The 19,967-nt window shown below is 39.4% G+C and overlaps 1 protein-coding gene across 1 annotated transcript in view; it reads right to left on the reverse strand.

The window, feature by feature from the left end:
* The window catches only part of MTHFD2L (methylenetetrahydrofolate dehydrogenase (NADP+ dependent) 2 like), a 147,798-nt gene that overhangs the window by 20,145 nt on the left and 107,686 nt on the right, over positions 1-19,967 (reverse strand). The window contains exon 7 of the mRNA XM_043906475.1: positions 12,561-12,686. Within this exon, the coding sequence (XP_043762410.1) occupies positions 12,561-12,686 (126 nt within the window). The remainder of the gene's footprint in view (positions 1-12,560; positions 12,687-19,967) is intronic.

Genomic DNA, 19,967 nt, shown 5'->3' on the forward strand with positions numbered 1-19,967 from the left:
TGAAGAGTGCATGGTAAGGCTATAACTATTTGGACCAAATCACAATTATTTAGAATATCATACTTTCCTTATTCAACAAACAATGTTGGATTGCTTATTGACTACATAAGGCCTTTTGGAAACTTTCCTCCTTCTTTTTGATCTGCTGCTCCCTTCCCATGGAAAGAGCCCCATTTTTTTCTGCCCACTCTCTGCCCTATATACACATAAATAGATGAAATTCACTGATCATTTCAGACTCATCTCAAAAGAAAACCTTCCCTTCTGCCTATTTGAGAACTCTTAGAGTCATAAATAATTCTCCTCTTTCTTTTATATCTAATCACTTAGCCAATCATTCTAACTCTCCTTTTAAATTTTATCTACCATCTAACTACCTCTTAATACTTTCAACCATTACCACCTGGGTCCACACCCCATCTTGGATAATTTCTTACCTGGATAATTACAATGGGTTCTTAACAGGTACCCTATTTATATCCTCACCTAAGGCTGATTTGTAATTCAAAAAACCAGGATGATCTTGTTAAATGCAAAAAATGCATAAGTATCCTGCAATGGCTTTGGCGCAAATCCTCCAGTGGGTTTCCACTGCACTTAAAGTTCGAGTTCCTTTCCACGGTCTGTAAGGCCATTCATGATGTGGTACCCCTGCTGCTTCCTCTTTATTTCCCAGCATTCTTCCCCTTTTTTATTTCTTCCTCAGTTACAGTGGCCTTCCTCAGCTCACCAAAACCAGCAAGCACACTGCACCTCAAGGTTTTCACACTGCTCATCCATGTGTCTGGACTGTTCCTGCCCCATATATCCACATGGCTCTCGACTTGACGTTGTTCAGATCAGCAGTTAGCCTGCTGTGACCACTCTTTCTCAACAACGTAAGGCCATACATCTCTAGCCCTGCCCCCATCTTGTTTGATTCTTGTAACATTAAATACTGCCTAATATAGTGTATTATATATTTGTCACCTGTCTTCTCCAACCAGAATGTAAGCTCTTTGTAGGGAAGGACTTTGCCTGTGTCAGTCACTGTGGCATCCCAAGTGCCCATAGCAATGCCTGACACTTAGCATCCCCACCCCGCTGCATCCCACCGCCAGCTCTTCTGTGGCCTCCAGGGATTCCAGAGAGGGCCCTGAGCACTTCTCCCCTTCCTACCATCCTCCTCGGCATTTTTTAGAAAGGGCTGTTGTGAGGAGCCAGAGAAGCACCTACGCCTCTACTGTGCAGAGAATTATGGGCCAGAGAGAAATCGCTGACAGGGGCTGGACTTGACTGGTGTATCCCCTCCACCACTGGAGGTGTCCTGTTCCTGGGGTAGGTTAAGAAAAGAGTGAGTTATTGACCTAGGAATAGACAGACAGACTGATCCAGCATCTGACATTCTCTTTCCTCTTACTGTCCCAGGTGGCTGGGCTAGATGCCCCCTTTTCCCTCTCTCTCTAGGACCACCCCACTCCTCACCTACAAATCCCTCCTCAAGTTCACGCACAGACTCCATCATGGAAACTGTTTTCCCTGGTACCTTATGGAGTTGGTGCTGGCCCTGTCTCCCTCTGTGACCTACAGGGCAAGCTAACTCAGCTCCAGAAGGGCACTTGGCCCCACTGCCCTCCCAGACTCTTCATTCATCTATTGAGGGACACTTAGGTTATTTTCATATCTTGGCTCTTTTGAGTAAAACTACACTAAACAAGACATATCTTTTCTGTATCCTATTTTTGTCTCCTTTGGATAAGAGAAATGGGATTGATGGATCATAAATCAGTAGTGTTGATTTAGTGTAGTTGATACTATATATAACAATGAAATCTGAAAATGAAATAATGAAAACTACCCTATTCACTATAGCTTCATAAAACAATAAAATACTTAGGAATAAACTTAACCAAGGAAATGAAAGATCTATACAATGAAAACTGCAAGACTTTGATGAAAGAAATTGAAGAAGACACAAATAATAAATGTAAAGGTATTCCATGTTCATGGATTAGCAGAAATAATATTTTTTAAATGTCTATGACCTTCCCTTGTGGCTGAGCTGGTAAAGAATCCGCCTGCAATGTGGAAGACCTGGGTTCGATTCCTGGGTTGGGAAGATCCCCTGGAGAAGGGCAAGGCTACTCTCTATAGTATTCTGGCCTAGAGAATTCCATGGACTGTATAGTCCATGGGGTCACAAAGAGTTGGACACGACTAAATGACTTTCACTTCACTTCACGTGCTACCCAAAGCCATCAATATATTTGATTCAATCTCTGTCAAAATTCCAATGGCATTTTTCACAGAAACAGAAAAAAAAAATCTTACAATTTGTATGGAAACACAAAGACCCTAAACAGCTAAAGCAGTCCTGAGAACAAAGGTGAAGGACCCATTTCAAACAATATTTTGTGCTTGCGCTGTTGTGTCCAACTGTTTGCAATGCCATGGATTATAGCCCACCAGCCTTCTCTGTCTGTGGAATTTTCCAGGCAAGAATACTGGAGTGGGTTGCCATTTCTTCCTCCAGGGAATATTCCTGACCCAAGGATCAAACCTGTGTCTCTTTCATCTCCTATATTAGCAGGCAGATTCTTTACCACTGAGTCACCTGGGAAGCAAACAATATATAAAGCTATAATAATGAAAGCAGTAAAACAGACACATAGACCAGTGAAAGAGAATTGAGAACTCAGAAATAAATCCCCTACATAGGGTCAGCTAACATTTGACAAGGGTGTCAAGAACACTTCATTAGAAAAGGAAAATCTCTTTAAAAAATGATACTAGGGAAACTGGATAAACACACGAAAAATGAAATTGGGGCTCTAGCTCACAGCACTCTTTTGTGAGTTAATTTTTGTATTAACTTAAAATGGATTAAAGTCTATTTAATACCTCCTACCATCGAACTCCTAGAAGAAAACATAGGGAACAAACTCTTAACACTGGTTTTAGCAGTAGGTTTTTGGCTATGACACCAAAGCACAAGCAACAAAAGTAAAAATCAACAAGTGGGACATCATCAAACTAAAAAGTACCAGCACAGAAAAAGTAACAACAAAATGAAAGGGCAACCTACAGAATGGGGGGAAATACTTGCAAACCACATACTGGATAAGACTTTAATAACCAAAATATATGAAGAACTCATACAACTCAGTAGCAAAAAAACCCTCAAACAACCCAATTAGAAAATTGGCCAAGGAACTGAACGGACGTTTTCCAAAGAAAATGTACAAGTGACCAACAGGTACATAAAACGTTGCTCAATCATCAGAGAAATGCAAATCAAAACCACAGTGAGATATCACCTCACATTTGTCAGAATGGCTACTGTCCAAAAGACAAGAAATAACAAGTGGTAGAGAAGATCTGGAGAAAAAGGGAACACTTTTGCACTGTAAGTGTGAATGTAAATTAGTACAAACACTGCTGAAAACACGGTGGAGTTCCTCAAAAAATTAAAAATAGATCCAGCAATCCCACTCCTGGGTATATATCCACAGGAAGGTTCTAACAGCAGGTAACTCATCTTTCCTGGCTGGACATACACACAAAAATCTTAGTCCTTGAACCAGGGGAAACATGTAGGCTTCTCTTTCTCAATAGTCAGAATAAGTGATAAGAAAGCCTTCTTGGGTGAACAGTGCAAAGAAACAGAAGAAAACAAGAGAATGGGAAAGACTAGAGATCTCATCAAGAAAATTGGAGATAGCAAGGAACATTTCATGCAAAGATGAGCACAATGAAGGACAGAAACAACAAGGATCTAACAAAAGCAGAAGAGATTAAGAAGAGGTGGCAAGAATACACAGAATAATTATACAAAAAAGGTCTTAATGACCTGGATAACCATGACAGTCTGGTCACTCACCTAGAGCCAGATATCCTGGAGTGTGAAGTCAAGTGGGCCTTAGGAAGAATTACTAAGAACAAAGCTAGTGGAGGAGATAGAATTCCAGCTGAGCTATTTCAAATCCTAAAAGATGATGTTGCAAAAGTGCTGCACTCAATATGCCAGCCAGCAAATTTGGAAAACTCAGCAGTGGCCACAGGACTGGAAAAGGTCAGGTTTCATTCCAATCCCAAAGAAGGGCAATACCAAAGAATGTTCAAACTGCCATACAATTGCACTCACTTCACATGCTCAAAATCCTTCAAGCTATGCTTCAGCAGTACGTGAACCAAGAAATTCCAGATGTATAAGCTGGGTTTTAAAAAGGCAGAGTAACCAGAGGTCAGATTGCCAACATCCACTGATCACAGAAAAAACAGCAGAATTCCAGAAAAACATCTACTTCTGCTTCAGTGACTATGCTAAAACCACTGACTATGTGGATCACAACAAACTGGAAAATTCTTCAAGAGATGGGAATACCAGACCATCTTACCTATCTCCTAAGAAGTCTGTTTGCAGGATAAGAAGCAACAGTTAAAACCGGACAAGGAACAAGTTTTATTAAAGGCAAAATGAGGACTGTAGCCCAAGAGCTATTTCAGATAGCTCTGAGAAACTGCTCCACAGAGTTTGGGGAAAGGTCAGTGATTTTGCTGAAGGGGAAGTACATGTAATCAGGCACATATATTTTGCTGAAAGTTGATGCTAGTCTCCTAAAAATTACTGCTAGTCACGAGGAGCAGATGTCACCATGAAGGGTTTTAGTGCTTTTCTAGACACGAGGAGATGCAAGAATTGGGCTCATAAAATCTTCTGAAAATCTCTATCTGAAGACCTGTTCTGCCAGTTTTTCCCAGATCACACAGTGCCTCATTTCTATCTCCACCCTGAACTCCTTTCAGGGAATGTTGAAGGTCAGCAGCTGCAGCAGCTCATGATTTAATCCTTGTGGAGGCAGATGGCTAGTGCCAGTGTGTAGTTGGCATAACAATACCTACCTTATAGGGTTATCATAATAACTGATTCAAACTTAAACAATACATGCTTATAGGGTTATTCATATGTAAAAGGATGAGAACAATACCTAGTACCCAGTAAGCACTTCACAAACACTGGCTATGAAAGCACAGAAATAAGAGCAGGAAAGCCTAGTGGATGAAGGAAGATGCAGTTTAGAGAAAAGTGTATCTAAACCCAAAGAAAAATCTGACCTCAAAGTCAAAAGGAAATATTCAGGGTGTTTTTATGTTCTCTTTTGTCAAGAACTATAGCAAGTGTGATGCAACCTTCATGTTGTATTTGACATAAAGTATCAGTCTTCTTAGAGAGAAGCCTTATTTAAAAATGAAGTCAAAACATCTAATAATGAAGCAGAACACATACAGACGTGTATTTTCTTAGAAAGAAAATAGATTAAATGGCACCTGGTTCTATAAATCATTGAATTTGTAAAATAATCTGCAATTATTTACAGTATTTTTACAGAATTTACATATTTATATTATGTTATATTATAACATATATTATGTTATATATATAAAACATATATTATGTTATATTATATTAGTATATTTACAGAAATTTACATATTTCCAGTAATACCTAAAGAGGGTTGTGGATGAAATTATTCTTTAAAAATCATTCCCACTGAAGTAATCTACTTGAAGTAGGTCATCCTGTTTCCTTTATTAGTGAGCCAAGATTTCTGCAAGGACCATTTACTTCAGCTCTGCATTTTACCTGTATCTGGTTTATCTGTCTTGGCTATAGTTATAGTGAAACTTTCATCGATACTCACAAATCAGCCGCAATTTCCCTGTGGCAATTTACAGCTGACTGCTACCTATAAGTTTTGCAGCAGAACCCACGTGAAAGTCCCTCCCTCTCAGCTGCGGGATCATCCCTCACCTCAGGTTAAGTCCTGATGAACAATCTGAAGAGCAGCATGTCAAAACCTATCACTTGCGTGCTCCTCTGGGTGACTGAGTCATGGCCTCACCGGTAAGGCCTTCTTTACCAGGTCCAGGTCTTAGGGCTGTGGCTCCATGAACCAGCAGGGCGACAAGAGCAATATTACAAATCACATAGGCGTGTTTTAAGTTAGGATCAGAAAAACCTGACTTTCTGAAAGTTTCTGTGCTTTTACACAGTCTCATGGCAACACTCAGCTGAATGTCCAGGATGCACCAAGTGCTAGAGCTGGAAGGACTGCCATCATTGCTGCAACTGATAACAACATTGCCGGTCAGTTCAGTTCAGTTCAGTTGCTCAGTCGTGTCCGACTCTTTGCGACCCCATGAACTGCAGCACGCCAGGCCTCCCTGCCATCACCAACTCCCGGAGTTTACTCAAACTCATGTCCATTGAGTCGGTGATGCCATCCAGCCATCTCATCCTCTGTCATCCCCTTCTCCTCTTGCCCCCAATCCCTCCCAGCATCAGGGTCTTTTCAAATAAGTCAACTCTTGGCATGAGGTGGCCAAAGTATTGGAATTTCAGCTTCAGCATCAGTCCTTCCAGTGAACACCCAGGACTGACCTCCTTTAGGATGGACTGGTTGGATCTCCTTGCAGTCCAACGGCCAGAGAGGTTGCTAAGTTAATGGGTTGCAATACTCGGTCTCAGAGCACCTCTTCAGTCTCTCAGCCCAGTGCTCTTCCTTATATCTTAGTCTCTCATGGTCATGTCCTTTTTTGTTTCATTGTATAGTTAGATACACATAACTGTAATTTAATAGATACTACCAAGAGATTGTATATCTATATGTGACAGTGTATGTACCCACCCCAAAATGCTCATTTTTTAAAAAACGTTTTTCATAAAGTCTGAATTGAATGAAATATCATATAGGAGAAGGGTCTTATAAAACACTGCCAACTGCCAGCTAGGTAAGCTTGCCCCACAAGCACAGTCAAGGTTGTGAGCTGTGTTTAACACCCTGCTTTCTTGCGTTGAGCTGGTTGTCGCGTGCTGTCAATGCCATCTGGATGCATCATAAGTTTGTGGTGATTTTGCCATAAACACACAGTAACTATAATGTAACCCAGAAGCAGAATGACTGTAAAAAAAAATAAATAAATAAGGTCAACTTTTAAAATGAAATCTATCCTTACTTGAAATTTCAAGTTGAGAAATTCAAATATATTATTGATATCTGACATTAGTGATTGAACATGAAAAATTAAATAAAGAAAAGAGGTCATTTCCTAAAGAGGTCAGTATGGACACACACATGCATACAGACACACATGTTCACTGGAGAGCCACCTTGCTAGGTTGGCAGGGCTCCATGAATGACAGCCTGTGAAGGCAGCAGATGATAAGGTTCATCTGTACTTTGCTCTCTTCATCATCCTGTCTCCAGAGTTTTTGTCTTCAGGTTTCCCTTTTCTTTTTAGCACCCGGCTTAGCAACCCTACTTGGATCTGGTCCCTGATGCACCCTGGAATCTCACATTCAAGGGGCCAACACCTTACTCAGAAGGACACTTCTGAGTCTCTGCATAGTCATTTGTATTACATATGACAATAGGACTTGGGCAAACCATCAGCTAATGACCAAATTCCAACAGAACATGTGAAGTTTGAATTATTTTTAGAAAGAGCATGATTTTTCCTTTCAATTTGTCTGTAAAGACACACTTTTAACTTAAGGAAGTTCTTGCATGACCCTGCTTTTTTGGCCAGAATGACCAATCCAATATATCAGTTCAGTTCAGTTCAGTCGCTCAGTCGTGTCGGACTCTTTGTGACCCCATGAATTGCAGCACGCCAGGCCTCCTTGTCCATCACCAACTCCTGGAGTCTACCCAAACCCATGTCCATTGAGTCAGTGATGCCATCCAGCCATCTCATCCTGTCGTCCCCTTCTCCTCCTGCCCCCAATCCTTCTCAGCATTAGGGTCTTTTCCAATGAGTCAACTCTTCACCTGAGGTGGCCAAAGTATTGGAGTTTCAGCTTCAGCATCAGTACTTCCAATGAACACCCAGGACTGATCTCCTTTAGGATGGACTGGTTGGATCTTCTTGCAGTCCAAGGGACTCTCAAGAGTCTTCTCCAACACCACAGTTCAAAAGCATCAATTCTTTGGCACTCAGCTTTCTTCACAGTCCAACTCTCACATCCATATATGACTACTGGAAAAACCATAGCCTTGACTAGACAGACCTTTGTTGGCAAAATAATGTCTCTGCTTTTAAATATGCTATCTAGGTTGGTCATAACTTTCCTCCCAAGGAGTAATCCAATATATAAAATATTTCCTTCCAAGGAGTAATCCAATATATAAAATATTTCTAATATGAAAATATCTCTATTTTATTATATGCATGTATTATTAGCTAAGATTCCTAGATTATACTGAAAAGGCCAGTGCAGGTAAGTATTTGACAAAGATACTGGAAGTATTGGATTAGGGGTCAGGCATCTAAAATATACCTATCTCAGGGTTAAGTTTCTTCATCTATACAGCAAAGGCATTGGGTTAGAATTTCTTTTGTTTCTACACATTTGCTGCTTTATCTCCTTCATTGGCCATACTAATATTAACCTAACTCCTCTTTCTCATCCTCTTTATTTTTTTTTTAACAAGTTCATCATTTAATAAGTCTGAATTAATTTTCACCACATGGTATTGTACACGGTCATCTGTTGAAACAGATTTCTTTTTAACAGATCTTAGTTTAAAAAAGTCATAGATACTGTGAGTTCTGTATAAACTGGTGGATAGTAAGTTAGTTCCTTTGTTTTGACTTATAAGCCTCAACTTCATCGCAGAATAAAGAATGTAGGCCAAAGAATGCATAATCGGTCACTCACATAGATCAGTATTGTTTCTATAATTTGAAGCTTTCTGAATGGATGGGTTCAGGCCTGATGTAACTGTAAAAAGATTACTTAATGAATAGACTATATGGAAATCGTACAAAATGTAATTAACTTTAATCATTAATAGCTTAAACAGCACTATGTTACTAACTGCTATTCAAACTCAAAAACCTGTTTTTGAATCCCCATAAAGGTGACAGGTGTACACAACCATGCCACCTTGTACTTACTTAGGGGAGTGTCAATATATATTTCAACAGAAACTTTGGCTTCAGGAAAAGAGTCACAAACACTTAAAATAATGGCTTTAATCGTCATTTTAGGTATACTGTAGGGGAAAGTGTGCTTTAATTAAATATACATACCAGTGATGCTGGCAAGGTTGAAAGTTACTCCTAATGTTGATAGCTATAAAAACTAGTTTGTACATAATAAGACAAGAGGAAAAACAAAAAGCAATCCCTTTGTTAGTTAGGCTAACAAACACATGAAAAGATGCTCAACATCACTCATTATTAGAGAAATGCAAATCAAAACCACAATGAGGTACCATTACTCGCCAGTCAGGATGGCTGCTATCCAAAAGTCTACAAGCAATAAATGCTGGAGAGGGTGTGGAGAAAAGGGAACCCTCTTACACTGTTGGTGGGAATGCAAACTAGTACAGCCGCTATGGAAAACAGTGTGGAGATTTCTTAAAAAACTGGAAATAGAACTGCCATATGACCCAGCAATCCCACTTCTGGGCATATACACTGAGGAAACCAGATCTGAAAGAGACACGTGCACCCCAATGTTCATCGCAGCACTGTTTATAATAGCCAGGACATGGAAGCAACCTAGATGCCCATCAGCAGATGAATGGATAAGGAAGCTGTGGTACATATACACCATGGAATATTACTCAGCCATTAAAAAGAATTCATTTGAATCAGTCCTAATAAGATGGATGAAACTGGAGCCCCTTATACAGAGTGAAGTAAGCCAGAAAGATAAAGAACATTACAGCATACTAACACATATATATGGAATTTAGGAAGATGGTAACGATAACCCTATATGCAAAACGGAAAAAGAGACACAGAAATACAGAACAGACTTTTGAACTCTGTGGGAGAATGTGAGGGTGGGATATTTCAAAAGAACAGCATGTATACTATTTATGGTGAAACAGATCACCAGCCCAGGTGGGATGCATGAGACAGGTGCTCGGGCCTGGTGCACTGGGAAGACCCAGAGGAATCGGGTGGAGGGGGAGGTGGGAGGGGGGATCGGGATGGGGAATACGTGTAAATCTATGGCTGATTCATATCAATGTATGACAAAAAAAAAATTTAATTAATTAATTAAAAAAAAAAAAAGCAATCCCTTTGAAACAAAAAAGTTCACAGTGGTTTGTATCCAACAGTATGCATTTTATGACAATAACATGTACAGATTGAGCACCCTAGGGCTCTCTGTATATCCTAAAGAAAATGAGCATTTACATTATTCATGGGCTGTACTGAATTAAAAAAAGATCAGTTGTACACTCACCCCTTAGACAGGGGACACTGTCCTGAGTGTACAGCTTTAACACCATCATTAATGTTGTTTGTAAAAGGAACAGGGAACTAAACAAAACATTTTTCCTTGGGAGTGGAGAATCTATCATTTGCTGTTATAACCAGCAAATACCATTCATTAAGTCAAAAATGGAAGGGGGAGCCCCACAAACACTATTTGAGCAAGCTGACCAATACACATTACAGTTTTAAAAATGAAGGTTATGTACTATATGTTACAAGTCCCAACTAGGCAGTATCAAAATGACATCTATTTCTTTGCTTGCTTTGTGATCATACCCCTTGGAGGTGTGACGGGTCTCGTGGCATTCGGCTTCTTTTTCTCTGCAGGCTTTAAAATCTGAAAAGAACACATTAGTGTTTCGTCCACACTCATCATGGCACCTGCATTGTCAAACTCTCCACAATAATTGAGCGCAGAAAACAGAGTGACCAACTGCCTCTTTGCAAAAAATTCATATCCATCTTCAACCACCTGATGGGCTCTACATATAAGATCCAAACCATGCTTATGGAGAAATTTTGCAACTACTTCTGCACCAAATGTGAAGGACACTCCTCTGTTATTTTCACCCCAGCCTAAGACATCTTTATCGGGGTCAGACCACAAAAGATCACAAAGAAGACCTTGATCTGGTACATCAGTTGGTCGCATAATTCGCCGAATCTGCTCCATAGATTGAAGATCTGGTGATAAACCTCCACGACAGCAGAATATTTTCTCATCCACAATGGCTGCTATCGGTAAACAGTTAAAGCAGTCTGTGAAAATTTTCCATAGTTTAATGTTATATCTTCTTTTACATTCATCATAAAATCCATAAATTCTATTGATGCTGGCACATTCGTGGTTTCCTCTGAGAAGAAAAAAATTGTCGGGATATTTGATTTTGTAAGCCAACAAGAGGCAGATAGTCTCCAGTGATTGTTTTCCCCTGTCCACATAGTCCCCAAGAAACAGGTAATTGCTTTCTGGCGGGAAACCACCATACTCAAAAAGTCGAAGCAAATCATAGTATTGCCCATGGATATCACCACATATCTTGAGTGGTGCTTCAAGTTCTAGCAGGATAGGCTGACTGAGAAAGATCTCTCGGGACTTTAAGCACTGTCCTCTGATTTCATTCTCCTGTAGCTGGACATTTTTACCAGGCTTGGACCCTCTCACTTCCAGCAGCCGTTGGATGATGCTGTCGATGTTGAGTTTATCTATATCCGCCATCGCCTTCCCACCGCCGACCTTCCCGCAGCGGCGCCGTCGCCGGCTCGCGCCCGGGATTCACACCTCCTTTCCCACGCCACAGCACAGAGATGGTGCTGGCGTTGGTGGCAGAAGCCACGGTGGGACCCGCCAACCGCCCCGCTCCCTGCTTCCTCCTTCTCTCCCCACTGGAACCACGAGAAGAACAAAATGGCCGCCCTCTCATCCTCTTTAAAACACAAGTGAGGGATAACGACTTGAATTATCCAGGGAACTATTTAGATCTGAAATATAGTGAAGGCTAGCAAACACATCTCAAGATGCCTTCTGGCTCTGAGAATGAATGGCTGAGTATGAAGCATGGATGATGAAGGACAGAGATACGCTCCCAACAGTCAAAACAATGCTCACTAAGAAAACTGCACTACAAGGAATTTAATCTTAAAACTAAATATTAATGATGTTATTATATTTTTCTCCCAAGAAGGAAGAGGAGGAAAAGAAGGACAGAAGGAAAGAAAGAAGGAAGGTAGGAAGGAAAGGAGTCAGGCAGAAGGAAGGAAATATGTGAGTGTCATTAAACTCTTTTCCATCAGAGGAAAGATTAATGTAATGATTAATAATAATCATCAGGGCTTCCCTGATGCTCTAGTGGTTAAGAATCTGCCTGCCAATGTAGGGGACACAGGTTCAAACCCTGGTCTAGGAAGATCCCACGTGCTGTGAAGCAACTAGGCCCATGTGCCACAACTACTGAGCCAGGGCTCTACAGCCTGTTTAGCTGCAACTGCTGAACCCATGAGCTGCAACTACTGAAGCCTGCAAGCCTAGAATCCCTGCCCCACAAGAGAAACCACTGCAATGAGAAGCCTGTGCAACACAATGAAGAGTAACCCCTGCTCACTGCAACTAGAGAAAAGTCTGTGAAGCAACAAAGATCCAGCACAGCCAAAATAAATAATCTTAAAAAAAATTATAAAAAGTAATGCCCCAATCAAATAGAAAATCTCTCTTTCAACTATCAAAACATGCAAAGTTGAACCTCTGTTTTTCTTCACTCGTCAAAAAAGATGCAGTTTATTACCTTCAAAGTCCACATCTCCAACGAGTTTTGTCTTTCTTGTGACTGGGTCATGGATATAGTTGATACCAACATCAATTACAGCGGCACCTTCCTTGACCATATCAGATGTGATCAACTTTGGGATACCTAGAAGGAAAACAGAGTTGTAAAACACTGGAAAATACTTAAACTCTTACCTTGAGAATAACAAGGATTTATACATCTGGTATTTTTGTTGTCATGGAAAGGTAGCACATGAGGGTATCACAGGGTGAAATTCTGCTAGGGTTTACCCTTTCACCTTAGAGACTGCTTACAGACTTCAAATGGACCCAGCTTGAGCAGCCTCCTTTTGTATCTCATGTACTATAAATACCATGGGGCGATTATGGAGACAAAATAGGCTTCTGTTGAGGGTGAGTGCAGTGGAGTGAAAACAACTTGGAAGATGGAGGCAGAAACAAGGAAGTGAGGGAGGGAAGGAGGATAAAAAAGACAAAAAGTGAAGATGGTACTATTCATATTTCTCAGGGTTGTGGTAAACTGTAAAGTGATGTGCACAAAGTAGTATCTTATCATTTCCAAACATGAAAGACTATCCTGCTTTGATTTTTTCTTGGTTTCTTTGATCATCACATCTGTATATAACATGGAATGGTAAGAAACAGTACATTCTACCTAGTGTTTCTCCATTTGAATTTGAAAGATAGCTCTACAGAAATGTGATGTCACCATCTATTTTTTGTAACTCTTTTCAAATTTTATTTCAGATGCAACAGTGCCAGCTAACAACGGCTAGTGCTGCCTTTTTTTTTTTTTGCTATGAGTTAACAAATCATCCCTAAACTCAGTGTCTTAAACCAACAACTTATTTTTATTTTCCACAGTTGTGTGAGTTGACTGAGCTCAGCTGGATGGATCTTCCTGGGGGTCTTTCATATAAATGGAGTCAGTGGCTGCAGTTGGAGGCATCTCAACCTGTGACATTACTGGTTGTCCAAGGTGCATTCACAGGCCTGCAGTTGAGCTCGTCTGGGGATGCTGACTGGAGCACATTGATGTGGCCTCTCCACGCAGCTCGGACTTCTCACAGCCCCGCAGCTGGCTTCCAGGAGTGCGTGTTCCAAGCGGCAGGAAATAGAAGGCACCTGTAGCTTGAGGATGGAACCTGGAAACTAGCACAGTGTTGCTTCTGTCATATTCTATTGGTCAGCCAGTGACAGAATCCACTTAGACTGAAAAGGAGGGGTGGAGATGCGACTTCCCAATGGGAGGAGAATCAAAGAATTTGTGTCCATCTTTATTCCATCAGAATGCCTCTGGATGACACTGTGTCTGGAATGTGATTTACTCATTTTCACACTACATCCCTTAACCAGAATAGGGTAATCTGTTTTGCATCATCAGAGGCTTTCTTCTATGATCTGAATATCCAGATGCTTTAAATGTCATCTTGTGACATATGATTTTTAGTGATAGTAAGAATTAAAAGGCTAAAAAGACAGTGCCAAGATAGATACAGCTAGCTGACAAGGTTCCTCAGCCACACCAATGATACAACGAAGATGGTTATCAATGCTTGAGAGAAATTTTTTCTCTTGCTTTCCTATCCTGTCCCAGAGAACTTCTCCCTTTTTATCAGTTCTAGCATAGATATCAAGTAATGCTCCAAATAAAGTCATAAAATCCTGTATATTCTTGGCAGCCAATAGAAAAAGAAACCATAAGTGATATGACAGCAGGAAATATTTTTAAAATTAAAATGACAATGAAGTAGTTATTAAAATCCAGCTACTATGATTTTGGGAAAGATCCAGAGCTCCCTCTCAATTAGGACTATTCAATTCACTATCTCAATGAATATCAATTGGCAGTGGTCAAATACACAGTTTTCCAAATCGAGGGAAATGTGAGCTTGATTTTAATTCTCAGGAAAATTACAAAATGGAAAACAACTGAATACATGCTTTTTTTTTTTTTTTGATGATGATGATGTTACATATTTCCATTGCAGAAAATGTCAAAAATATCTAAAAGTTTAAGCTGAAAACAAAAATCACTATAATCTTGCCATCCAAAGATAATAAATGTATTTTTATTGTATTTGTTTCTAGGATTTCAAAATGCTTCTTCATTAGGTATAAAGCCTATAAAAAGATATATAATTTTGTTTGTATTGTGCCTCATTGTTTATCTTTGAATTAAAATTAAACTGTAAGCATTTTCCTATTTCATCAATTATTTAAAATTTAAAAACCACATGAAATAATTTATTATGTAAATTACCATAGTAAGTTATTCATTCCTGCAGTCTTTTCAATACTTTGCTATCATAAATAATGCAGTGATGATCATTTGTGTTCATGAAACTATGATGATTTCTTATCTGCAGCAGCAAGTTTGACAGTTTTTCACTGAAGCCTTATGATGGGATTCAGTGAAACATGATGGAAAAACACAGGTTGAATAAAAGCTCTCAATGGTAGTCATGACTGGTTAAATAATACATTCTGAAACAGTTTATCAATGAATCTATAAGAAGGTCTTCCATGAAAAGTATCTTTCAGTGCCATTTTCAAATTTTGTGAGAACTTGGAAGAACACATTGGCATCACAATAGTTATTTTATCTTTGTCCTCCTCCAGGTCCATTTTCCACCCTTCTCTGCTCTACTTTATGGCAGGGATGGGACTGATTCTTCTAGAGGTCTTGTGTGTTTCCTCTCTCTCTTGGAACCCTGTCACAGCCATGAGAACAAATACAAGCCTCCCTCCTGGCAGATCCAAATCCTGTGGAAGAGAGCTGTGTTGTTTCAGGGAAGCCCTCCTAGACCAGTTATCTAGCCAACCACAGCTGAAGGCAGATGTTTGAACAAGCCAAGTCATGGTCAGAATATTTGAGCTAAGGTCACTATAATTGACTAGCTGAACCATGCTCATGAGAAATTTATTTTAAAGGGTGGTTGTTTAAATTGACTGAGTTTGGGGGTGTTTGGTTGTTTTTTAATACAGCAAAAGTTGCATAATACATATTAGCAAATGACAAAATTGGACAGAATAGCTAGTAGGTAGCTACTTTGGAATAGTGGACTATCAATAGCCATAAGAATTTGAAAGAGGTTCTGTATATCTGATCAGCTGGGTGTACTTGATTAAAAATTCACTAAAAACTCTTAGGTGTTCCAAGACAAATAATGTCCAGATACAGGGATGTAATGTTTTCCACTGTATTTTCAGCAGAGTTTCTCTGAAAATGTTGGTTGTATTCTGGAGGCTGATCTTAAGAAGAATGATGAGAATGGATCTGGAAATCATGTCATATGGAACAAGTGCTATCAAACTAGTTGGTTCAACTGTTTACCCATCAGGTTGTGACAAGAAGAAAAAGTTTATGCCACAATTTAAATCAACTATATCAGTCAACATGCTTTTAAATTCAGCTAGCTTTAGTTTTTCATAGAAAGAATTTTTCAATGATGATAGCAATATGTTGATTTCTTTTTTTTAATTTTGGCAGTGCTGGGTCTTCTTGCAGTGTGCAGACACTGTGTTGTAGCACGTGGGCTATGTGTTGCAGCATATGCTGCAACTAGTTGTCCCATGACATGTAGGATCTTAGTTCCCTGATCAGGGATTGAACTCTTGTCCTCTGTATTGGCAGGCAGATTCTTAACCCCTGGACCATGAGGGAAGTCCCAGTATGCTGATTTATATTCTGCCACAGTTCTTTATGTTGATGTGGATCTATAACTTACAGTTCCCAAAGGGTAAGGAACAGCCATGGGTGAGTATTGGTCCATACATTGAATATCTCTGAAACAGGAATGGTTGAATAAACTCAAGTTGCCTTTCTTAGGGGGAAAAAAACACCTAAAAAACTAAAAATAATCAAAACCCAATAATTGTGTCTTCAGTGTGTTAAACTGTATAGGGAGTTGATTTACTTTATATATTTTCAGAAGGAAGAATGAAGGGACAAGGAAGGGAATAGATTTTTAGCTCAATACAGAGGATATTTTAAGAATAATAAGCCACAAAGAGAAATACTGTCCTTATTCCCCATTAGAAATGTTCACAATAGGGCAAAGATGAGATTGAATTGGGAAAGTTAATGATGCTTTCAAATTTTATGATTTAAAGATTCTCTTTTGTCTAATTAAAATAATTTTTTTCTTTCTTCTCTCAAGTAATTCATTTCTGAACCCTTGCAGACTTCTGACCCTGTCATTCTGCTAAACAAAAGAAAGAAATAATACAAATTGTACTTAACAGTTGAAATGATAACAAATAGGCATATATGATACCTACTTCAGATATGTTAAATAACTTGTCCACTGACATTGTTGTCTTGTAGAAACAAATGACTGGAAGTAAAGTTGTTCATTAATTGTACCTTAAAAGACACTGAAAAGAAATTTCTTAGACATGAGGTATTTGGTTCCCCAAATAAACAAATGCAATGTATTTAAATTAAATTATTATCATTTGATAAAGTGGCATATTAAAAACTAAACATTTGGAAAAGAATTTCAGTTTAGTTCAGTTCAGTCACTCAGTCGTGTCTGACTCTTTGCGACCCCATGGACTGATTTTAGATATTAGTCTAAAAAAAAAAGACTTTAGATACTAGTAGAATGTGAAGTCAGAAAAATTTTTTATTTGTTTTTTTGTTAAAGTTGAAAATGAACAGTAGTTTCAAGTGAACATTTCCTATGAGCCTTTTCTTTTTGATGTGATAGTTCCACAGAAACCTATCCTTAATTCTTTTTTTTTTTTTTTATTAGTTGGAGGCTAATTACTTCACATCATTTCAGTGGGTTTTGTCATACATTGATATGAATCAGCCATGGATTTACACGTATTCCCCATCCCGATCCCCCCTCCCACCTCCCTCTCCACCCGATTCCTCTGGGTCTTCCCAGTGCACCAGGCCGGAGCACTTGTCTCATGCATCCCACCTGGGCTGGTGATCTGTTTCACCATAGATAGTATACACGCTGTTCTTTTGAAATATCCCACCCTCACATTCTCCCACAGAGTTCAAAAGTCTGTTCTGTATTTCTGTGTCTCTTTTTCTGTTTTGCATATAGGGTTATCGTTACCATCTTCCTAAATTCCATATATATGTGTTAGTATGCTGTAATGTTCTTTATCTTTCTGGCTTACTTCACTCTGTATAAGGGGCTCCAGCTTCATCCATCTTATTAGAACTGATTCAAATGAGTTCTTTTTAATGGCTGAGTAATATTCCATGGTGTATATGTACCACAGCTTCCTTATCCATTCATCTGCTGATGGGCATCTAGGTTGCTTCCATGTCCTGGCTATTATAAACAGTGCTGCGATGAACATTGGGGTGCACGTGTCTCTTTCAGATCTGGTTTCCTCAGTGTGTATGCCCAGAAGTGGGATTGCTGGGTCATATGCAAACTAGTACAGCCGCTATCCTTAATTCTTATATAATTTGAAGACTCAAGCATTATATGTGAGAACCAAAACCATCCACATACACATAACTTACTCTATACATTAACATAACTTTATTATTTCATTGTTTTTATCAATACAACTTTATTACTCTAGGGAACTCTTGCTCAGAAAGATAAAAGTTTTAAGCAATTTTATTGTCTCAAAAACACATCAAAAGACTTATTTTAATTAACATCAAACTGTTTGACATCTCAATAAATAGTATCAAAATTTTCAAGACCCTTGGAAATCCTTGCTTTAAATCCTCTCCTTGTTGTGTCTTCAATCCTAAACTTTTATATTATGATCTTTACCTAATCCTCCTGAAAATTTCTGATTAAGAGACTTGCCTTAAACAAACTTCATGTTTAATCTCTTGCAACCTCATGGACTGTAGCCCACCAGGCTCCTCTATCCATGGGATTCTTGAGGCAAGCATTCTGGAATGGGTTGCCATTTCCATCTCCAGGGGATCTTCCCCACCCAAGGATCAAACCCACATCTCCTGCATTGCAGGCAGATTCTTTACTATCTGAACCACCAGGGAAACCCCCAAAACAAACTTCAACATCTCCTAAATATTCCAACTTTGCTTCTACACCCTAAGATGTTACTAAGGTAAAGTAGCTCACTGGGGCTGGTCAGGGGGGGCGGTGGGGGGAGAGGTGGGGATTCCTGATTTGTGGAATTTGATGATTTCTGTGGTATAAGTATTCCTATCATGGCTGACTTCAAGTTACCAAGGTGATCCTTCTCAGGCTAACAGGAGTTAGGTTCAGCACACCACTGCCTCTAAGGGACTATCAAGATAGTGTTCTCCCATGCTTCTCTAACCTAAACTCAGATTTGTCTTATTGATGGATTGTTTGGATGCCATCTGGGGGAAACCAGTGTTCAACAATACTGGGGATCTGTGAAAATCTAATCAAGAACTTCTCTTGGCCATGGTCCAGGACCTCAAGTTGGAACCATGGTTGCCTCTTTGGCCCTTTGAGCCTCTTGCTGGTACAGGAAGCTGTTGGCCTCTGTGACTGGGATGATGAGGTAAGTCTTGCATTGAGTCCCAACTCTGATTTCTTTTCTTTAAAGGTCCCCAAATGCTGAGTTTATTTTGTCTTCTTTAAATAAGAAACTCATTTTAGAAATCCTTTGATTATATGTTCAGTTAAATAACTTTTATCTTTGGTGGAAGTCAGTGCTATTACTTACAACACAACTTGTCTCTATTGCTGTCATCTTTTGTTGTATATCTACAAAGGAAGAGTTCACAGTGAGGGGATGTGGGTAAGGTAGATAAATCCATTACTCAAACTGACCCTGAGGACTAAAAAGTTCAGAAAGTATCTTTTGAATTTTGGAAAATCCTGCGGATGTTTTGCCTCAGCTCACTTGTTTCCCTGGCTAAGATGGTAAAAAAAATCTGCCTGCAGTGCAGGAGACCTGGGTTTGATCCCTGGGTCAGGAATATCCTCTCGAGAAGGGAATGGCTACCCACTCCAGTGTTCTTGTCTGGAGAATTCCATAGACAGAGGAGCCTGGCAGGCTTACAGCCCATTGGTCCACAAAAGGTTGGATACAACTGAAGTGATTTAGCACTAGCACAGCATCCCAAATATCCAATGTTCTGCATTTTTTATTTTTTTTATGTTTCTGAGGGAATATCTAAGGCATTTAGATTCCAAAATTGTTCCCTTAAAATGTCTTCACCAAGGCAAACAAAAAGTGAAAAACTAAAAATGGTCTCTTTTAGAGTCTTCCAAGTCTTAGTACAAATCAAATAGCTCTTTTATTATTTATCTTCCCCCAACTTAAGTTTCTCTACTTCCTTTGACTTGTTCCTTTTACCTCCTAACTGTCTAGAAAAATCTCCAAAGTGCAATTACTTCATAAAATTTACCACCCCTCCCCTCACCATCAGAAGCAGGGAAAATTGCATTGTTTTAAGGTCTGGTCTCATACT

The sequence above is a fragment of the Cervus elaphus genome, chromosome 6 (genome assembly GCF_910594005.1).
Source record: "Cervus elaphus chromosome 6, mCerEla1.1, whole genome shotgun sequence".
In the NCBI taxonomy this organism is placed as follows: domain Eukaryota; kingdom Metazoa; phylum Chordata; class Mammalia; order Artiodactyla; family Cervidae; genus Cervus; species Cervus elaphus.